The 20,440-nt window shown below is 45.7% G+C and overlaps 2 protein-coding genes across 3 annotated transcripts; one reads left to right on the top strand and one right to left on the bottom strand.

The window, feature by feature from the left end:
- The first annotated feature begins 13,650 nt into the window (after positions 1–13,650).
- LOC127292499 (syntaxin-121) lies at positions 13,651–15,038 on the top strand. Its single transcript, XM_051321913.2, has one exon. The coding sequence runs from the start codon at positions 13,930–13,932 to the stop codon at positions 14,896–14,898; it is 969 nt and encodes a 322-aa protein (XP_051177873.1). The 5' UTR covers positions 13,651–13,929; the 3' UTR covers positions 14,899–15,038.
- A 141-nt stretch (positions 15,039–15,179) lies between these two features.
- Positions 15,180–19,832, bottom strand: LOC127292496 (nuclear intron maturase 4, mitochondrial). 2 transcript variants are annotated; one of them, XM_051321911.2, is made up of 5 exons: positions 19,440–19,832; positions 17,090–19,354; positions 16,681–16,745; positions 15,668–15,746; positions 15,180–15,558 (listed from the first exon to the last, which is right to left on the bottom strand). In XM_051321911.2, the coding sequence occupies exons 1-3, from the start codon at positions 19,510–19,512 to the stop codon at positions 16,741–16,743; spliced, it is 2,343 nt and encodes a 780-aa protein (XP_051177871.1). In that variant the 5' UTR covers positions 19,513–19,832; the 3' UTR covers positions 15,180–15,558; positions 15,668–15,746; positions 16,681–16,740. The 2 variants fall into 2 exon arrangements, with proteins under 2 accessions (XP_051177871.1, XP_051177870.1); XM_051321910.2 differs by having other exon boundaries at positions 16,849–19,354; positions 19,440–19,831.
- Positions 19,833–20,440: the final 608 nt, after the last annotated feature.

Raw genomic sequence — 20,440 nt, 5'->3', positions numbered from 1 at the left:
CGCGGGATATGAATTTCTACACTAAATTAGATAGGTAGCTAATTTATTTTCTTATACACGAGTTTGTTGTCATTCTACATTTCTACTGCAACCGTTGATGAATACCTTAAGCATGTAGAAATAGAAAGAATTTTGGTAAAATAGAAAAGGGATTTTCTTTCTAAAGAAAGAGGCTAATTTGATTCATATCAGGAATAGGAAATTTAATGAATTTGGAAGCGGGGTTCGAAAGAAATCTTTCTTGTTATATATAAAAACTGCGTGGTGAGTTCCGGAAGGCTCCGCCGGTGAATGTAATAGTGCACCCTATGCTTGGAGTTTGTTAGATCGGGTGGTATTCGGTCATGCGCACCCATGTTTTTATTCCGAGTTTGATTTTGAGGGAGCAGCGAATCTCCGTTCTATGTTATCATTAGGTGACATTTTGGTCCATAGTGAAGTCAGAGACGGAGAATATCATGAAGGCCAGATTGGAGGATTAACAATAGAGGTTCGAGTCTCGGCGTCTTGGTTCGGTTTAGTTATGGATTTTGCAGAAGCAATATACAAGTGGGGGCGGCACCAAAAGTGAAGTTATAGTCTTACCTTTTAGGGTGAAAATCAAAGTTGGTGAAGTTTGAGTCTCACCTTTCAGGGTGAAAATCAAAGGTCGGAGCTTAATTGGTTATGCGTGATAATAACCTTGTTGAGAAATTGTTTTGAGAGCGGAGACTATCTTCAGGGTGAAAATCTAAGATCTTTGTTCGGGCGACGACGATGCTTGTGAATTGTATTATTTTTTGAGACGCTGCTTTTGGAGAGGCTGAAGTTCACGTAGTGTCTTACTGGTGGATATATTGTTGTTGTTGTTAGGGCTGTCATGGTGGGTCTTTTATTTTATTAGTTTATTTTCTTTGAGTTGGAGTTGTATGCATTCGTGTGTAATTGGTATCTCTTGATATTTATATATTTTATTTATTAAAAAAAACCAACAAATTAATATCTTACCCTTTGAGAGTTTGAGGCGTAACAACGCGGTTAGGTTCGACCATAGGAGGAGTACGATTCAGAGCATCCCCACTCGTCTCCCCGACGAGGCCTGATACGTCTCAAACATATCTATAATTTCTTCTGTTCCATGCTAGTTTTATGACAATACTCACATGTTTTATACACACTTTATATTATTTATACGCATTTTCCGGCACTAACCTATTAACGAGATGCCGAAACGCTAGTTCCCGTTTTCTGCTGTTTTTGGTTTCAGAAATCCTACACAGGAAATATTCTCGGAATTGGACGAAACAAAAGTCCACGGTCTTATTTTGCACGGAGCCTTCCAGAAGTCCGAAGGGGAGACGAAGAGGGGACGCGAGGCGCCCACACCATAGGGCGGCGCGGTGGGACCCCTGCCCGCGCCGGCCTATGGGGTGGGGCCCTCGTGCCTCCCCCGACTCTGCCCTTCCGCCTATTTATTCCCTCCGTCGCGAAAACCCTATTACCGAGAGCCACGATACGAGAAAACTTACTGTGACGCCGCCGCCGCCAATCCCATCTCGGGGGATTCAGGAGATCGCCTCCGGCACCTGCCGGAGAGGGGAGTCATCACCCGGAGGACTCTACATCACCATGATCGCCTCCAGACTGATGTGTGAGTAGTTCATCCTTGGACATGGGTCCATAGCAGTAGCTAGATGGTTGTCTTCTCCTCATGTGCTATCATGTTTAGATCTTGTGAGCTGCTTATCATGATCAAGATCGTCTATTTGTAATGCTACATGTTGTGTTTGTTGGGATCCGATGAATATGGAATATTATGTCAAGTTGATTATCAATCTATCATATATGTGTTGTTTATGATCTTGCATGCTCTCCGTTGCTAGTAGAGGCTCTGGCCAAGTTGATACTTGTGACTCCAAGAGGGAGTATTTATGCTCGATAGTGGGCTCATGCCTTCATTGAATCTGGGACAGTGACAGAAAGTTCTAAGGTTGTGGATGTGCTATTGCCACTACGGATAAAACATCAATGCTTTGTCTAAGGATATTTGTGTTGATTACATTACGCACCATACTTAATGCAATTGTCTGTTGTTTGCAACTTAATACTGAAAGGGGTGCGGATGCTAACCCGAAGGTGGACTTTTTAGGCATAGATGCATGCTGGATAGCGGTCTATGTAATTTGTCGTAATGCCCTAAGTAAATCTCATATTAGTCATCATGATATATATGTGCATTGTTATGCCCTCTCTATTTGTCAATTGCCCAACTGTAATTTGTTCACCCAACATGCTATTTCTTATTGGAGAGACACCACTAGTGAACTATGGACCCCAGTCCATTCTTTTACATCTGAATACAATCTACTGCAATCATTATTCTCTGCTGTTCTTCGCAAACAAACATCATTCTCCACACCATACGTTTAATCCTTTGTTTACAACAAGCCGGTGAGATTGACAACCTCACTGTTAAGTTGGGGCAAAGTATTTTGATTGTGTTGTGCAGGTTCCACGTTGGCGCCGAAATCCCTGGTGTTGCGCCGCACTACACTCCTCCGCCAACAACCTTCACGTGGCCTTCATCTCCTACTGGTTCGATAACCTTGGTTTCTTACTGAGGGAAACTTGTTGTTGTACGCATCACACCTTCCACTTGGGGTTCCCAACGAACGTGTGCTTCACGCGTCATCAAGCTAAATTTCTGGCGCCGTTGCCGGGGAGATCAAGACACGCTGCAAGGGGAGTCTCTCACATCCAATCTCTTTACTTTGTTATTGTCTTGCTTTACTTTATTTTATTTTCTATTTTGTTTGCTTTCTTTATATCAAAAATACAAAAAAATTAGTTACTTGTTTTATTTTATTTACTGTCTTGTTTGCATTCTTTATATCAAAAACATAAAAAAATTAGTTACTTGCTTTACTTTGCTTAATTTAGTTTGCTTTGCTTATTTACTACTGCTAAAATGGGTACTCCTGATAACACTAAGTTGTGTGACTTCACAAGCACAAATAATAATGATTTCGTATGCACACCTATTGCTCCACCTGCTACTACAGCAGAATTTTATAAAATTAAACCTGCTTTACTAAATCTTGTTATGAGAGAGCAATTTTCTGGTGTTAGTTCTGATGATGCTGCTGCACATCTTAATAATTTTGTTAAACTTTGTGAAATGCAAAAGTATAAGGATGTAGATGGGGACATTATAAAACTGAAATTATTTCCTTTATCCTTAAGAGGAAGAGCTAAAGATTGGTTGCTATCTTTGCCTAAGAATAGTATTGATTCATGGACTAAATGTAAGGATGCTTTCATTGGTAGATATTGTCCTCCTGCTAAAATTATATCTTTGAGAAGTAGCATAATGAATTTTAAGAAATTGGATAATGAGCATGTTGACCAAGCATGGGAAAGAATGAAATCTTTGGTCAAAAATTGCCCTACCCATGGACTGACTACTTGGATGATCATCCAAACCTTTTATGCAGGATTGAATTTTTCTTCGCGGAACCTATTGGATTCAGCTGCTGGAGGTACTTTTATGTCCATCACTCTAGGCGCCACAACGAAGCTTCTTGATGATATGATGATTAATTACTCTGAATGGCACACGGAAAGAGCTCCACAAGGTAAGAAGGTAAATTCTATTGAAGAAACCTCCTCCTTGAGTGATAAGATTGATGCTATTATGTCTATGCTTGTGAATGGTAGATCTAATGTTGATCCTAATAATGTTCCGTTAGCTTCATTGGTTGCCCAAGAAGAGCATGTTGATGTGAACTTCATTAAAAATAATAATTTCAACAACAATGCTTATAGAAATAATTCTGGTAACAACTATAGGTCATATCCTTCTAATAATGGTAATGTTATGGTAATTCTTATGGGAATTCTTACAACAATAATAGGAGTGTACCCTCTGGTCTTGAAGCCATGCTTAAAGAATTTATTAGTACACAAACTGCTTTTAACAAATCTGTTGAAGAAAAGCTTGGTAAAATTGATATTCTTGCTTCTAAAGTTGATAGTCTTGCTGCTGATGTTGATCTTTTAAAATTGAAAGCTATGCCTAATGAAAATAAAGATATTAAGTCATTTGCTACAGCAAACACCATCCAAGTTCGAATTAATGAAAATATTAGATTGATGGCCGAATTGCGTGCTAGGTGGGAAAAAGAAGAAAATGCTAAAGAGAATAATGTAGCTAAAGTTTGGACTATTACCACCACTAGTAATGTTGATGCTTCACATGTTGCTAAACCTCCTACTATCAATGATAAAATAATTGGTGTTGGCAATGTTTCTACTCCTAATGCAAAGCGTGCAAAACTGCCTGAAACTGCTAAAACTGCTGAAACTGTTTGTGATAAAACTGCTGATTTTTTTTAGAATATTGGGGACAATGATCCCATTGCTTTAGATCATAATGGTTTAGATTTTGGTGATTGTCATATCTCTGAAGTTATTAAGTTCTTGCAAAAACTTGCTAGAAGTCGTAATGCTAGTGCTATAAATTTGGCCTTTACAAAACATATTACAAATGCTCTCATTAAAGCTAGAGAAGAGAAATTAAAACTTGAAACTTCTATTCCTAGGAAGTTAGAAGATGGTTGGGAGCCTATCATTAAGATGAAGATCAATGATTTTGATTGTAATGCTTTATGTGATCTCGGTGCAAGTATTTCTGTTATGCCTAAGAAACTCTATGATATGCTTGACTTGCCACCATTGAAAAATTGTTATTTAGATGTTAATCTTGCTGATAATTCTATAAAGAAACCTTTGGGGAGGATTAATAATGTTCGCATTACGGTTAACAATAACCTTGTCCCCATTGATTTTGTTGTCTTGGATATTGAATGCAATGCATCTTGTCCCATTATTTTTGGAAGACCTTTTTTTCGAACTGTTGGTGCTATTATTGATATGAAGGAAGGGAATATTAAGTATCAATTTCCTCTTAAGACCCAAAAAGAGAATGAAGTTACCTTTTGATTCTATTATTAGAACAAATTATGATGTTGATGCTTCATCTCTTGATAATACTTGATTCACACTTTCTGCGCCTAGCTGAAAGGCGTTAAAGAAAAGCGCTTATGGGAGACAACCCATTATTTTATTTCTGCACTTTTGTTTTATATTTCTGTCTTGGAAGTTTTTACTACTGTAGCAACCTCTCCTTATCTTTACTTTATTGCATTGTTGTGCCAAGTAAAGTCTTTGATAGTAAGGTTGATACTAGATTTGGATTACTGCGCAGAAACAGATTTCTTGCTGTCACGAATTTGAGTAGGTCTCTCTGTAGGTAACTCAGAAAAATCAGCCAAAATTCATGAGTGATCCTCAGATATGTACGCAACTTTCATTCAATTTGAGCTTCTTCATCTGAGCATGTTAAGTGCCTCTAAAAAATTCGTCTTTACGGACTGTTCTGTTTTGACAGATTCTGCCTTTGATTTCACATTGCCTCTTTTGCTATGTTGAATGGATTTGTTTGTTCCATTAACTTTCAGTAGATTTGAGCAATGTCCAGAAGTGTCAAGAATGATTGTGTCACCTCTGAACATGTGAATTTTTGATTATGCACTAACCCTCTAATGAGTTTGTTTTGAGTTTGGTGTGGAGGAAGTTTTCAAGGATCAAGAGAGAAGGATGATACAATATGATCAAGAAGAGTGAAAAGTCTAAGCTTGGGGATGCCCACATGGTTCATCCCTGCATATTTCAAGAAGACTCAAGCATCTAAGCTTGGGAAGGCATCCCCTTCTTCATCGACAACTTATCAGGTCACCTCTAGTGAAACTATATTTTTATTCTGTCACATCTTATGTGCTTTACTTGGAGCGTTTGTATGTTTTTATTTTTATTTTTGTTTGAATACAATCGGATCCTAGCATTCTTTGTGTGGGAGAGAGACACGCTCCGCTCGTTCATATGAGCACTGGTGTTCTTAGCTTTACTTTTAATGTTCGTGGCGAAGGTTGAAACTGCTTCGTTCATTGTTATTTGGTTGGAAACAGAAAATGCTACATGTGGTAATTGGTATATTGTCTTGAATAATTTGATACTTGGCAATTGTTTTGCTCAAATAGATCATGTTTAAGCTCTTGCATCATGTACTTTGCACCCATTAATGAAGAACTACCATAGAGCTTGTTGAAATTTGGTTTGCATGATTGGTCTCTCTAAAAGTCTAGATATTTTCTGGTAAAGTGTTTGAACAACAAGGAAGACAGTGTAGAGTCTTATAATTCTTGCAATATGTTCTTATGTAAGTTTTGCTGTACCGGTTCATACTTGTGTTTGCTTCAAACAACCTTGCTAGCCAAAGCCTTGTACTGAGAGGGAATTCTTCTCGTGCATCCAAAACCTTGAGCCAAAAACTATGCCATTTGTGTCCATCATGCCTACCTACTATGTGGTATTTCTCTGCCATTCCAAAGTAAATTGCTTGAGTGCTACCTTTAAAATTTCATTCCTTGTCTTTGCAATATATAGCTCATGGGAAAATAGCCTTAAAAACTATTGTGGTAAAGAATATGTAGCTTATGTATCTTATTTCTTATAAGTTGCTTGTTGAGCGGTAACCATGTTTCTGGGGACGCCATCAACTATTACACCTTTGTTGAATATCATGTGAGTTGCTACGCATGTTCGTCTTGTCTGAAGTAAGGGTGATTTATCATGATCAAATGGTTTGAGTATGCATATTGTTAGAGAAGAACTTTGGGCCGCCAACCGAAGCCATGTATCATGGTGGAAGTTTCAGTTTGGACATTAATCCTTAATCTCTTATGAGAATATTATCGATTGTTGAATGCTTATGCATTAAAGAGGAGTCCATTATCTGTTTTCTATGTTGTCCCGGTATGGATGTCCTTAGTTGAGATCTATCAAAAACGAGAAATCAAATGCGATCTATCTCCTCGGACCTTTGTACAGGTGGCATAGAGGTACCCCTTTGTGACACTTGGTTGAAACATATGTAATGCAATGATAATCCATGGAAATCCAAGCTAATTAGAACAAGGTGCGAGCACTGTTGGTATTCAATGCATGAGGCTTGCAACTTATAGGATGTCTTATGCATAACACATATGAATTATTACTACCATTGACAAAATTGTTTCTATGTTTTCAAAATAAAAGCTCTAGCACAAAAATAGTAATCCATGCTTGAAAGGACACGGATGTCGCCTAGAGGGGGGGGGGGGTGAATAGGCGATTTAAAACTTTTACGAGATGGGCTTAACAAATGCGGAATAAAACTAGCGTTTACTTTGTCAAGCCCAAAGCCTATATAGTATGGTTCACCTATGTGCACCAACAACTTATTCTAAGCAAGAGATCACCTATGTGCACCAACAACTTATGCTAAGCAAGACAAACAAGTATGTGATAGCAAGATATATATAACTTCAAGCACGATGGCTATCACAAGGTAAAGTGCATAAGTAAAGAGCTCGGGTATAGAGATAACCGAGGCACATGGGAGACGATGATTTATCCCGGAGTTCACACTCTCGCGAGTGCTAATCTCCGGTGGAGAGGTGCGGATGCTTAGTGCTCCCGAACGCCACAAGAGGCTCACCTTGAGGTGTGGTTGCTCGATGCACACCAACGCCACAAAGGCCTCACCCCAAGATGCGGTACTCACACCACACACCGAACACCACGAAGGCGCCTCACCTAAATCTCCGGTGACCCTCGCCACAAAGGCCTAGGTCACGGTTCCACTAAGGGATTTCCTTCGAGGCGGAAACCGGGCCTTACACAAATATTGGGGCACACATCCACAACTTAATTGGAGGCTCCCAACAAATCGCCACAAAGGCCTAGAATCCGTCTAGGGTTCCAAGAACCCAAGAGTAACAACCTTCTTGCTTTCACCACCACGAATCACCGTGGAGAACTCAAACCGATGCACCAAATGCAATGGCAAGAACACCACAAAGATGCTCAAGTCCTTCTCTCTCAAATTCCAGCAAAGCTACAAAAGCTATTGGGGGAATAAGAGAGGAAGAACAAATAAGAGGAGGAACACAAAATTTCTCCAAGATCTAGATCTAGTGGATTTCCCTCACAAAGAGAGGGATTTGATTGGTAGGAATGTAGATCTAGATCTCCTCTTCCTTTTCCCTCAAAAAGGTTCAAGAATAATTGGAGGGATTTGAGGTAGAGGGAGCTCTCAAATACTAGCAATGGAGGAGAGCAAAAAGTGTATGAAGCAACAAAAAAACGAGAGGAGGAAGAAGACTATTTAAAGGGGGTGCAGGATTTCTGCCCGTTGGGCTCGTCCAGGGAAAGGCCGGCAGTGCCGGCCCGTTATGGCCGGCAGTGCTACCAGCAGGAAAAGGAGCGAGCGGCTCGGTTGGGCGAGCGAGGCAGCGCGATGCAGGGTGGGCGAGCAGCGCAGCGCGGCGCGCAACCCGGCAGTGCAGCGCGCGGGAGCCGGCAGTGCCGGAGTGGGCCGAGCGGAACTGCTGGCCCAGCAAGGGCGGTAGTGCCGGCTGCCTCCCCTTTTTCTTTTTTTTCTTTAAAACAAATAGAAGACAAACTTCAAAAGATAATATCTAGAGTTTGGAAACTCCGATCAAGACGAAACCAATTTTGTTGGAAAGAGGACAACAAGAGCTACCCAATATGGAAACTACTTGGGGGTGATTTTCTATTATTTTTAGAGGTGCAACACCTCAACATGAGAAACCGAGAAAATCACCAAACTCGAAAACGCAACAAGTGATTTATGCGAAATCCGTTTTCGATGAATTAGAGCTTGTCATGAGAATAAGCACAAGCTCTAAAATATCACATGGATAAGATCCAAGTAACAACCAAAAAAGATGATGCAAGGATGCAAAGGTTTGAGCTCTCTCCGAATGATACGATCGTGTTACTCACTCGAGAGCCCTCTTGATAGTACGGCAACTAAACTATAAACCGGTCTCCAACTACACTATGAGACCGGTGAGAAAGAAACCCTATCAAGAGCAAACCTTATACTTGCGCATTCCACTTGAGCTCGATGACGACGATCTTGACCTCAACAAGATGGAACGCCTTTCTTGCTTGTGCTTGCTTGACGAAGTCTTGTGGATTGCTCCCCCATAATCCACCATGGGAGAGCTTCTTCTTCGACGCATCTTCACATAAACATGACCACCATGTGGATTGCTCCCCCATAATCCACCATGGGAGAGCTTCTTCTTCGGCGCATCTTCACATATCCATGATCACCATATGGATGGCAAGACTCAAGCAAAGGATCTCTTCGAGATGGCTCATCTTGAGCTTGCACTTCATTTCTCCATGGCAAGCTTCAAGATTATGAACTCTTCGAGTTGGCTCATCTTGAACTTGCACTTCATTTCTTCATTCTTCATCATGTTGATGTCTTGAAGTAACTTGAGGGCTCACTTCATCTTCATCTTCAAGACATATTTGACACTTGATATCCTTCATCAAATTCTTCTTATTGCAACCTTGAAGCCAACATATGGTTCAAGAATTGCCTATGGACAACTCCTACAAATATAACTCAATGCAAACATTAGTCCATGGGGATTGTCATTAATTACCAAAACCACACATGGGGGCTCCATGCACTTTCAATGCTTCCCTCTGCGAAGGGCCTTTCTTTTACTTTATGTTGAGTCAGTTTACCTACTTCTTTCTATCCTAGAAGCAAACACTTGTGTCAACTATGTGCATTGATTCTTACATACTTGCTTATTTGCATTCATCATATTACTTTGTGTTGACAATTATCCATGAGATATACATGTTGAAGTTGAAAGCAACTGCTGAAACTTATATCTTCCTTTGTGTTGCTTCAAAACTTTCTACTAAGAATTTATTGCTTTATGAGTTAACTCCTATGCAAGTCTTATTGATGCTTGTCTTGAAAGTACTATTCATGAAAAGTCTTTGCTATATGATTCAGTTGTTTAGTCATTATCTTTACCATTGCTTCGAATCACTTCATTCATCTCATATGCTTTACAATAGTATGGATTAAGATTATGATAGTAGCATGCCACTTCAGAAATTATCCTTGTTATCGTTTACCTACTCGAGGGCGAGTAGGAACTAAGCTTGGGGATGCTTGATACGTCTCAAACGTATCTATAATTTTTTATGTTCCATGCTAGTTTTATGACAATACTCACATGTTTTATACACACTTTATATCATTTATACGCATTTTCCGGCACTAACCTATTAACGAGATGCCGAAGCGCCAGTTCATGTTTTCTGCTGTTTTTGGTTTCAGAAATCCTACACAGGAAATATTCTCGGAATTGGACGAAACAAAAGCCCACGGTCTTATTTTGCACGGAGCCTTCCAGAAGTCCGAAGGGGAGACGAAGAGGGGACGCGAGGCGCCCACACCATAGGGCGGCGCGGTGGGACCCCTGCCCACGCCGGCCTATGGGGTGGGGCCCTCGTGCCTCCCCCGACTCTGCCCTTCCGCCTATTTATTCCCTCCGTCGTGAAAACCCTATTACCGAGAGCCACGATAAGAGAAAAGTTACTGTGACGCCGCCGCCAATCCCATCTCGGGGGATTCAGGAGATCGCCTCCGGCACCCTGCCGGAGAGGGGAGTCATTACCCGGAGGACTCTACATCACCATGATCGCCTCCGGACTGATGTGTGAGTAGTTCATCCTTGGACTATGGGTCCATAGCAGTAGCTAGATGGTTGTCTTCTCCTCATGTGCTATCATGTTTAGATCTTGTGAGCTGCCTATCATGATCAAGATCGTCTATTTGTAATGCTACATGTTGTGTTTGTTGGGATCCGATGAATATGGAATACTATGTCAAGTTGATTATCAATCTATCATATATGTGTTGTTTATGATCTTGCATGCTCTCCGTTGCTAGTAGAGGCTCTGGCCAAGTTGATACTTGTGACTCCAAGAGGGAGTATTTATGCTCGATAGTGGGTTCATGCCTCCATTGAATCTGGGACAGTGACAAAAAGTTCTAAGGTTGTGGATGTGCTGTTGCCACTAGGGATAAAACATCAATGCTTTGTCTAAGGATATTTGTGTTGATTACATTACGCACTATACTTAATGCAATTGTCTGTTGTTTGCAACTTAATACTGGAAGGGGTGCGGATGCTAACCCGAAGGTGGACTTTTTAGGCATAGATGCATGCTAAATAGTAGTCTATGTAATTTGTCGTAATGCCCTAAGTAAATCTCATATTAGTCATCATGATATGTATGTGCATTGTTATGCCCTCTCTATTTGTCAATTGCCCAACTGTAATTTGTTCACCCAACATGCTATTTCTTATTGGAGAGACACCACTAGTGAATTGTGGACCCCGGTCCATTCTTTTACATCTGAATACAATCTACTGCAATCATTGTTCTCTGCTGTTCTTCGCAAACAAACATCATTCTCCACACCATACGTTTAATCCTTTGTTTACAGCAAGCCGGTGAGATTGAAAACCTCACTGTTAAGTTGGGGCAAAGTATTTTGATTGTGTTGTGCAGGTTCCACGTTGGCGCCGGAATCCCTGGTGTTGCGCCGCACTACACTCCTCCGCCAACAACCTTCATGTGGCCTTCATCTCCTACTGGTTCGATAACCTTGGTTTCTTATTGAGGGAAACTTGCTGCTATATGCATCACACCTTCCACTTGGGGTTCCCAACGAACGTGTGCTTCACGCGTCATCAAGGCCCCCGAGCGACGTTTTTCCCATCCGGACGGCGTAATTCGGCCCAGTCGCGCCCCCGGTTCCTCGATTTCGTCTGGATTTGGGCCTAAATTCATCCGGCGAGCCCACGCCATCCCCGGTCCCCCGAGGCGCGCTCAGGGACTCCGGACGAAAGAATTTTGCGCGAAAGAGTTGTGTGGACCCTCGTAGTCGGCGACTGGACCGCCAAATCCTGTCGATTTCCCTCCAATTTGCTTGCATATCCCCATTCTCTCCCGCCGAATCTGTGTAGCCATCTCCATTCCCCTCCTCCTCCTCTTTCTCGTCCACCACCATGCCGCCGAAGCCGAGGAAGTCGCGGCCGAAGACGGAGCAGCCGCCGGGTGTGTCCAACGCCGAGTGGGCGGCGGGCGAGCTCCGGCGACAGGTCGAAACAAGCGCCAGGGCGGAGAGGGAGAAGAAACTCAACGCGAAGAGGGTGGCGTTGGCGACGGAGGACGAACAAGCGAGGAAGGTCTCCATGGCCATGAGCATGGGCCATCCTCGCGGCGGCGACGGCGCCGCCATGTTCCCCGGCCACTGGCCGATCCAAGGTACAAGCACTTCCCCGTCGGCTTTCTCCCCTTCGAGCTTCTCCCCGTCCTCGCCTGCCATGTTCCAAGAGGCGACCTACGGCCAACCGTCCAGGTTCACGCCGTCGTCGCCCGATCTCGCCGGCGGCAACCTGAACGAGGGCTTCTCGCCGGCCCTGCGACGAGGGCCACTCCCGTTCGGTGCGACGGCGGCGCCGAACGACGAGGTGATGAACGAGATGATCGACTCCGGCTCCGCGGCCGCCGCTGCGAGCCCGGGGTTCTTCACGCAAGAGGAGGCGAGAGCGACGGCAGCTGTCGCGGAGCGCAACCGGTGGGTGGAGGATGTGGCCGACGGAAGCCAAGCCGTCGAAGAAGAAGAAGAGGAAGAACCAACCCAAGTCGAGGTCGCCGACGTCAACCCGCCGCCGAAGGGAAGGAAGAAGAGGAAGAAGGACGCGCCGCCGGTCGAACCGCGCATCAAATGGACGCCGAGGGAAGAGGAGTGCTTCGCCGAAGCTTGGATGACCGTGTCCATGGACGGCATAACCGGAGCGAATCAGTCCTCCGACACGTATTGGCTTCGAGTGAAGGCGGCGTTCGACGAGCGCAAGCTCGTCGATCCCTACTTCAACAAGACGATCATGAACCGGGGAGACAAGGCCATGGCCACCCATTGAGGGATCATACAGACGGCGTGCAGCAAATGGCACGGCATACAGAAGGAGCTCAAAAAAACGCCGGTGAGCGGCGAAGACTTTGAAGCCAAGGTATGCATATGCCGTGCCTCCTCCGTCGACCCTGCATGTACTGATCACCGTGAGCTGACTTGGCGTTCCTGATGGGCGGTGGCAACACGGATTGATGGACGAGGAGACGAGGAATTGGTATGAGGGACATCACAGCGACATCCTCCGACCCGCTCCGGCCAGTTCTTCGTTGTCTCCGGCGCCTACCTCGTCGTCCTCACCTTCTACGACGTCGACTGCCGCTGCTTCAACGTCGACTGCGGCCGCGGCGTCGGCCACCGCTTCGATCACGGCGTGTGACACCGCTGTGCCAGACGGGACTGCCGACGCCCCTGTTTCAGTGTAATTTCCCTCCGATCGCCGATTTGTGGCTGATCCTTTTGCCGATCGAATTTGTAGCGGGACGACGACTTGTTTGAATTTCGACTTTGTCCGCCGAACTCCGGGTGAACGACTGGAAATATGGTTCTCCCCACGAATTAATTTCATCCAATCCAGCGGTAGTTTCGTCCGGATTTCGACGTGGGGAGGCCAAACGAGTGGGGATGCTCTCACTACCCCGGGCAGGGGCGGGCACGCACACGCCACCGCGTGATCGGGCGCTGCGAGACCGAGCGACGCGAAGCACACATCGGTGTACTATTCTACACTACTATAGTGTCTAGTGGCGCAGCCGTCTCCTTCCTCCCACCTTCCCTCCCACGAGAACACACAGACTCCTTCAACTCAATTCCGCGTCCTGCCCCGATCTCGCCTTGCTCACCGAGTATACTACTGTAAGTAGGAGTAGCGGTTAAGTAACCTCTTGCTCCTCCCGATCCAAGACACCAAAGCGAGCGCGGAATCAGAGGCGATCGATCCATCCATCAACGACAAGTTCAAAGCCAGCGTCTTGGCGATCCATCCATCCATCGAGCTGATCCTTGCCTCCCTGCCAGCCGCCATGAACAACCTCTTCTCCAGCTCGTGGAAGCGCGCGGGCGACGACCTCGAGTCCGGCGGCGGGGGCGGCGGCGGCGTGGAGATGACCGTGCCGCCGGGCGCCGCGGCGGGGGCGAGCCTGGACCGGTTCTTCGAGGACGTGGAGTCCATCAAGGACGAGCTGCGGGACCTGGAGCGCATCCAGCGCTCGCTGCACGACGGCAACGAGGGGGGCAAGTCGCTGCACGACGCCGCCGCCGTGCGCGCGCTCCGCTCGCGCATGGACACCGACGTCTCGGCCGCCATCAAGAAGGCCAAGGTGGTGAAGCTCCGGCTCGAGTCGCTGGACCGCGCCAACGCCGCCAACCGCTCGCTGCCCGGGTGCGGGCCGGGGTCCTCCACGGACCGCACCCGCACCTCCGTCGTGGCCGGGCTGCGCAAGAAGCTCCGCGACTCCATGGAGTCCTTCTCCGCCCTCCGCGGCCGCATCACCTCCGAGTACCGCGACACCGTCGCGCGCCGCTACTTCACCGTCACCGGGTCGCAGCCCGACGAGGCCACGCTCGACAACCTGGCGGAGACCGGCGAGGGGGAGCGGTTCCTGCAGCGCGCCATCGCGGAGCAGCACGGCCGCGGGGAGGTGCAGAGCGTCGTGGCCGAGATCCAGGAGCGCCATGGCGCCGTCGCGCAGCTCGAGCGCAGCCTGCTGGAGCTCCAGCAGGTGTTCAACGACATGGCGGTCCTCGTGGAGGCGCAGGGGGAGCAGCTCAACGACATCGAGGGAAACGTCGGCCGCGCCAGGTCATTCGTCGAACGGGGACGGGAGGAGCTGCAGGTGGCGCGGAAGCACCAGAAGAGCTCACGGAAATGGATGTGCATCGGCATCGGGATCGTCCTCGCCGTCGTCCTCATCATCGTTCTCTCCATTGTCCTCAGCAACAGAAGCAGCAACAACAACAGCAGCAACACCACCACCAACACCAATCCGTGATATTTCCTGTCAATCTCTGATCGATGATACTTCCTGGGCGCGGTGTTCATTCTTTTTTGTCGATTCTTTTTGGGTATGTCCGTCGCGATTGTAATTATTATACTGAATTAATATTATTGGATTATCATTACACGTTTGAATGGGTTGGACTTTGGAGACACCGTGTGTGACAGACAGGTGAGGCTGGTGAGCCAACTTGGACTAATTCATGTGCCGCCGCAGCTTGACCCAGCCCTCCTATCATTTTCAATACGAAAAGTAGTCAAAAGATTCAATGGATATAGCACGTTCAACTTTATCAGAAAAACTTAATTATTTGTGACCAACAACGATATTCTTGTTTCTTTCAGATGATTATTACTCCTTCCGTCCACAAAAGATGTCTCTGAGAGATTATTCTTCCTTTTTAGATGTACATGTACCCAATCTGACGTTAACAGAGCAAAATAAACATATACTCCCTCAGAAGCTGCATAATGAGCAGTAGAACAACTGGCTCATTGACCGAGTCCTGGAAATTGGAGAAGAGGCACAGGTAGAGGATGGCCTGGTGTTTGCCAGTACCGGAGAAGGCGCCACCCATAGGGGCCTTTGCAGTTTCGCGTCTTGATGGTCGACGGTTCTGGTCTTCTGGAGCGTGCCTTTCTGGAACTCGAATACCTGGATCAGAGGATTTCAGTTGAGCGAATGATCGTACGTGATTCAGTATCCAGGTTACGATATACGGGCACACCAGAATAAAGCCCGTCACCGTGAATCAGCGTATGACCTGTTGCTGATGAAAACTGGAAGGCGACCTTGCCGCGTGTTTCCTCCAGGCAAAAGACCCTGTATCCACCAGCAGATGCCTGGAATAGAGAGGACGAATTGCAAATAAGAACCGATGAATCCATCATCTTTGAGGTCAGAAGGAAACAATGGCATTTGCGGTACAGTTATTCTGGAGATGGAAAATAGAAGCAGCAGACTGTCATCTACTTAAGGCCTTACATCTACTACAAAGTTGTCTCAGCCATTAGTTACAGCACACCAAAGTTTTCGGTTCATAAAATTGTTCTCATGTATCATCATTGCACAATTGGCAAGAAATGATAGGACACATCAATGACTGTCATCACTGGATCAGGTAGAAGAGAACGAAAGGCAGCATTGACTGTCATCACTGAATCAGGTAGAAGACAACGAAAGGGCGACAATAATGATGGTGATTGGCCATTAAGACTACCTCAAATGTTTTGGAACAGATCAAGTAGCTGGCATGTGTCATCTATTCGGTCAATTCAATTATAGTACCATAGCATAACAATATGAGTTTCATCGGATAGTAATCCTACATAAACACATGAGTGAACTAGAAAATTCTAAAAAAAAAACGATATGGACACTGTTCTTTGATTTACTTCATCATTACACATTCTTGTGATTTCCTTGGACATACCCCGTTTATTTCATACTAGTAGCAGTGCAGTGCTGGTAGCAGATCATTTGTGGGAAGATATTGATTGGCAGGCATCAGTGCATCACCACATAGTGAGAAAGAGAACAATGCAATGTTCTCAAGATGCATTAAATTTAAACAGACACTGAGAACAACACAGCTTTGTTAAAGTGTTGTTAACTTGGATGCATAATAATGATCGAAAAACAAACATCAGTCTTCCAATTGCAAAGCGAATAAAATGGCCAAATACTGATACTATATAACAAAATAGTACCATCAGGTACAAAATATGCACAAAGCAAATGTAATTTAATTATCAGGGAATGTACTGCAAGGTGTACCTTCTTCCTTGGAGATTAAGGATGGGTGTTACTAGTGTTACTGCCAGCAATTCTTCATGATCACTCTGAAAAACAACCCAGGCACCAAGAATTAGAATAGTTATTTTGAGAGAGATGCTTCCCATGCTATCGAAATGAAAGTTCATTTTAATTTGGAAGAATATATACAAGCATATTCTATAGTTGCCTCTCCAAGAATAGTAATGTTGAGCTGTAGCCATGCACCCACATAAGCGCTGACAAACATATAAGATACTTGTTAAACCGTACAAAGCCTTCATTCTCAAAATGAAAGCCTGAGGTGTCATCTTATATCATCTAATGAGCACACCGAAATCAACTGACTGAAGGGAGATTTGTCCTAGATATAAATCTTTAACATGCTGAGTGCACAATCCAATCCGTCTACCATTTAAACTCCCATGAATTGATGCTGAGAAACCTGTCCTCCATCCTGGAAACCGCTGTTTCTCCTTGACATGAATAACATACATGCTTGGTGAAGAAGATTGGCAGCCCATGACAAAGCAGTTGAATTTCCGAGCAGGGACAACTCTTGAGAGGGTGAGCACACATAAACCACTACTAGAAATGCCATACATCAGAGCTTCATCAGTAGAAACAAAAGAACTAGGCTCTAACTGTGCCATCATTGCCTCAAAGTCCTCAACCATTGGAATGCCATAATCATCGAGTTCAAACCGCTTTTCTGTCAACTTTTCATACATTCGGTACTTTGCAGATAGTGTCCTGATGCAGGATTTCCTGACACACTCAACTAACATAAGTTGAAGTTCTTCAAAATTGTCAACCTCAGAGAACCATCTTACCCAACGCTGAATTATTCCTGCAAACCAACTTATGATTAGTTCATCATCTTGCAAGACAAGGGCCGAAACATGTCTGGGGAAACCTTCAAGATTAGTTAGACCGTAGCGGTTGAGGCACTTCTGGATATAACGAAGAGGTGCATTAATCTTAATGACGGCACCATCAGCGCAGGTATAGATTGATTCCTCATTCTTTAAGCTGGACAACAGTGCTTCTGTAACAGTAGTTTCTGATGTGATGTAGTGATCAGCTTGCTTTTGAAAGTTGTTAAAGGCATCTCTGAGTTCTTGGGGAAGTGCTGGTTCAGCAATGTATTTTGACAGGAGCACCTCCTCATTAGCTTCATTTTTGGCATTGATGTCCTTCATCCATACCTTGAGTAAAGTTTTGAACCAATGATCTGTCTTCATCCCCTCTTTCCTAAATTGCGAGATGTGGTCGAGCAACGGTGTGCTGAGACCAAGAGACTTGATCTCAGACTCTTTTACCCTCCTCAAACCATATGCTAACCACTTCTTTCCTAATCTAATATTCATAGTATCCCATATCTCTTGCTTCTGAGAAGCAAATAAACGGACCTTCTCCTTCAGCTTATGCACAGCTTTCAGTGCAGCACTTTCTTTTGTTGCGACTTTAACTACAGTGCCAGCAAACTGTAACCCCCGGGAGTTCTTTTTGACTGGCATAATATGCAATCTATCATCAACTTTCAGGTAAAGCGATTTGCTCAAGTAATCAACAATTTCAGACTTTATATTTTCTGCTACGGCTCTGGATCCCACAACTGCAACAAAAATCTCATCCATGTATCTGCAAGTGTGTAGTCTTATGTTTGGCCGACCCTCTGTTTGATCATCGCTATTTACATCCCTCTCTTTCAGTTGACTTCTAAACCATAGGCGCAAACTAGAGCCCTGGTGGTTCTCCGTAGCATTTGTTGCCCCTGAAGAAAGGCCTTCATGTTTCAAGCAAATCCTAAATACTTCGTGGTCAAAACTGTCAAGATATATATTCATCAGGATTGGCGCAAGTACTCCTTCTTGAGGAACTCCATGGCCCTTGGGGAACCCTCCAAACACCAAATTGATCACCTCAGCATCGAACATATCTTGCATGAATGCAACTAACTGGTCATCAACAATCTTTTCCTGTATTTGTGAGATAAGCTTGGAGACTACATTGCTATCAACCTCTTTGTACAAGGGGACAGTAAAGCACCAATCTGGAACACCGATTTCACTGGATATGAACCTCAGAGCAGAGTGATGCCCCCGCCCACTCCGACAACCATGTGATATCTTGGAGAACTGAGGCCTGTAAACAACCTCAAGCACAACCCTGACTGCCTCCTGGATAACTTTCAGGTTCAGCCGCGGAAGAACAAGGCGCTCGCCTCCTCGCTTCTTTGTTGCAGTAACCGAGAAAGCATTCGCCGCAATATCAAACTCGCCGCTCCTGAGCTGCTCCGCTAACGTGGTAAAGCAAACGCCATCGTCCCTCGCGGACGCAAGGTCGACATTGGAGTTCAGCCGGACGATGTCGTAGGCGTCCCCCAGCGTGTCGGCGCTCGCCACCACCTTGCCCATGAGATCGTAGAACCTGCCATCCAGGTACTGCGCCTTGACCCTCTTCTTGATCCGGAGCTCGGCCAGCCTCTTCCGCTCCATCCGCGACAGGGGCTTCCGCTGCCCCTGGGCGGCGGCGGTCGATTCCTCGGCGAGAGAGGCCAAGCTCTTCGCCAGAGACACCGGCGAGTCGGCAGCGCTCTCCGAGGCTTCATCCTCGATTCCGTCCAGCAGGAAATGCGCCTTGTACCGCCGGAAGCAAGCGGTGTAAGTGTAACCTGCTAGTTGAAAAAAAAAGCGTTAGCGAGCGACGCAAATTTGATGCGGCGGCGGAGTTTAGGATGGGGAATAGGTCGGGCGCACCTTGATGTGGCGGACGGTGCCTGGAGATATCCCGGAGGAGGAGGCGGCGGCCGCCGGATGCCAGGAAGGACATGGAATCGGGCGCTAGCCTAGCGTCGCATTAGGTCGAGCCAGGGTACTCAAAGCCCAATGGGGAAAAGAGTGCGGACGGGATGGGGACAGCATGAACCGAGGAACGCGATGCCCCGACGACGAAAGACGGCGGCGGCGCGCGTGGGAGCCGGGGGTGTGATTGACGCGTCGGCGGTGCGCTAAGGTACGGCACGCCGGCAGCCGTAGGGCAGGGGGTGTTACGGCGGCGCGGCGGCGCAGGTAGGTCGGGGCTCGGGACTCAGGAGGAAGAGCAAAAAAAAGGGTATAGAAAAGATGTTCAGTTCTGTTGTTTCTCGATGCACCGTTGGAATTTTCTCCTTATTTTCAAAGTGACATTGTTTCAGATTCTCTTTGCCTCTATAGTGCACTTAACGCATACACGTATACCCTACTCTTATGAGCATCTCTGAAAGACTGATTGGATTTTGAAATTAATGGTCGTCTCCCACTGCATGAATATTTCGCCGGTATAAGACATACATATGTCAAGCCTGGGGTTCGAACTCTGTTGGACTGGGGTACAACCACTCTCCTAACCACCTAACCTCAGGTTGGTTCTCGCCTCTATAGTGCATTGCTTTTGCATTGCAGAGATTCGAAAATATATACAACGATAAAAAAGAATGACATCCCTTATATGAATGACATACGTCTCCGTGGCGTGCGGGAACCCTCGCCGCCGCACCACCACCCCCTTTCCATCGGCATACGTCTCCATGCAAAGCCCTCAAGCGGCTGGACTGGCTTGATCCACACGCCTACCCTTCCATCCGCCCTCCTCCTCACCGGCGTTGGTGTCGTCGACTAGCTGACGGTGGAGGCGAACCGTCCCTGCAGCAGTTGCTTCTCCTCCTGCTCGATTCCTCTTCATTGACGCTCTCTCATCCATGTCGCAATGCATCTGCCTT

This window comes from Lolium perenne, chromosome 4, assembly GCF_019359855.2.
Source record: "Lolium perenne isolate Kyuss_39 chromosome 4, Kyuss_2.0, whole genome shotgun sequence".
Taxonomy (NCBI): Eukaryota; Viridiplantae; Streptophyta; class Magnoliopsida; order Poales; family Poaceae; genus Lolium; species Lolium perenne.
This window is presented reverse-complemented; position numbering and strand designations above follow the sequence as displayed.

What these genes read in the sequence shown, in the direction of transcription:
- LOC127292499 (XM_051321913.2), top strand. Translation starts at nt 13,930, where the DNA reads ATGAACAACCTCTTCTCCAGCTCGTGGAAGCGCGCGGGCGACGACCTC.
- LOC127292496 (XM_051321910.2), bottom strand. Translation starts at nt 19,512, where the DNA reads ATGTCCTTCCTGGCATCCGGCGGCCGCCGCCTCCTCCTCCGGGATATC. An exon ending in GCACCGTCCGCCACATCAAG is followed by an intron (nt 19,355 to 19,439) that starts GTGCGCCCGACC and finishes TTCAACTAGCAG; the next exon opens with GTTACACTTACACCGCTTGC.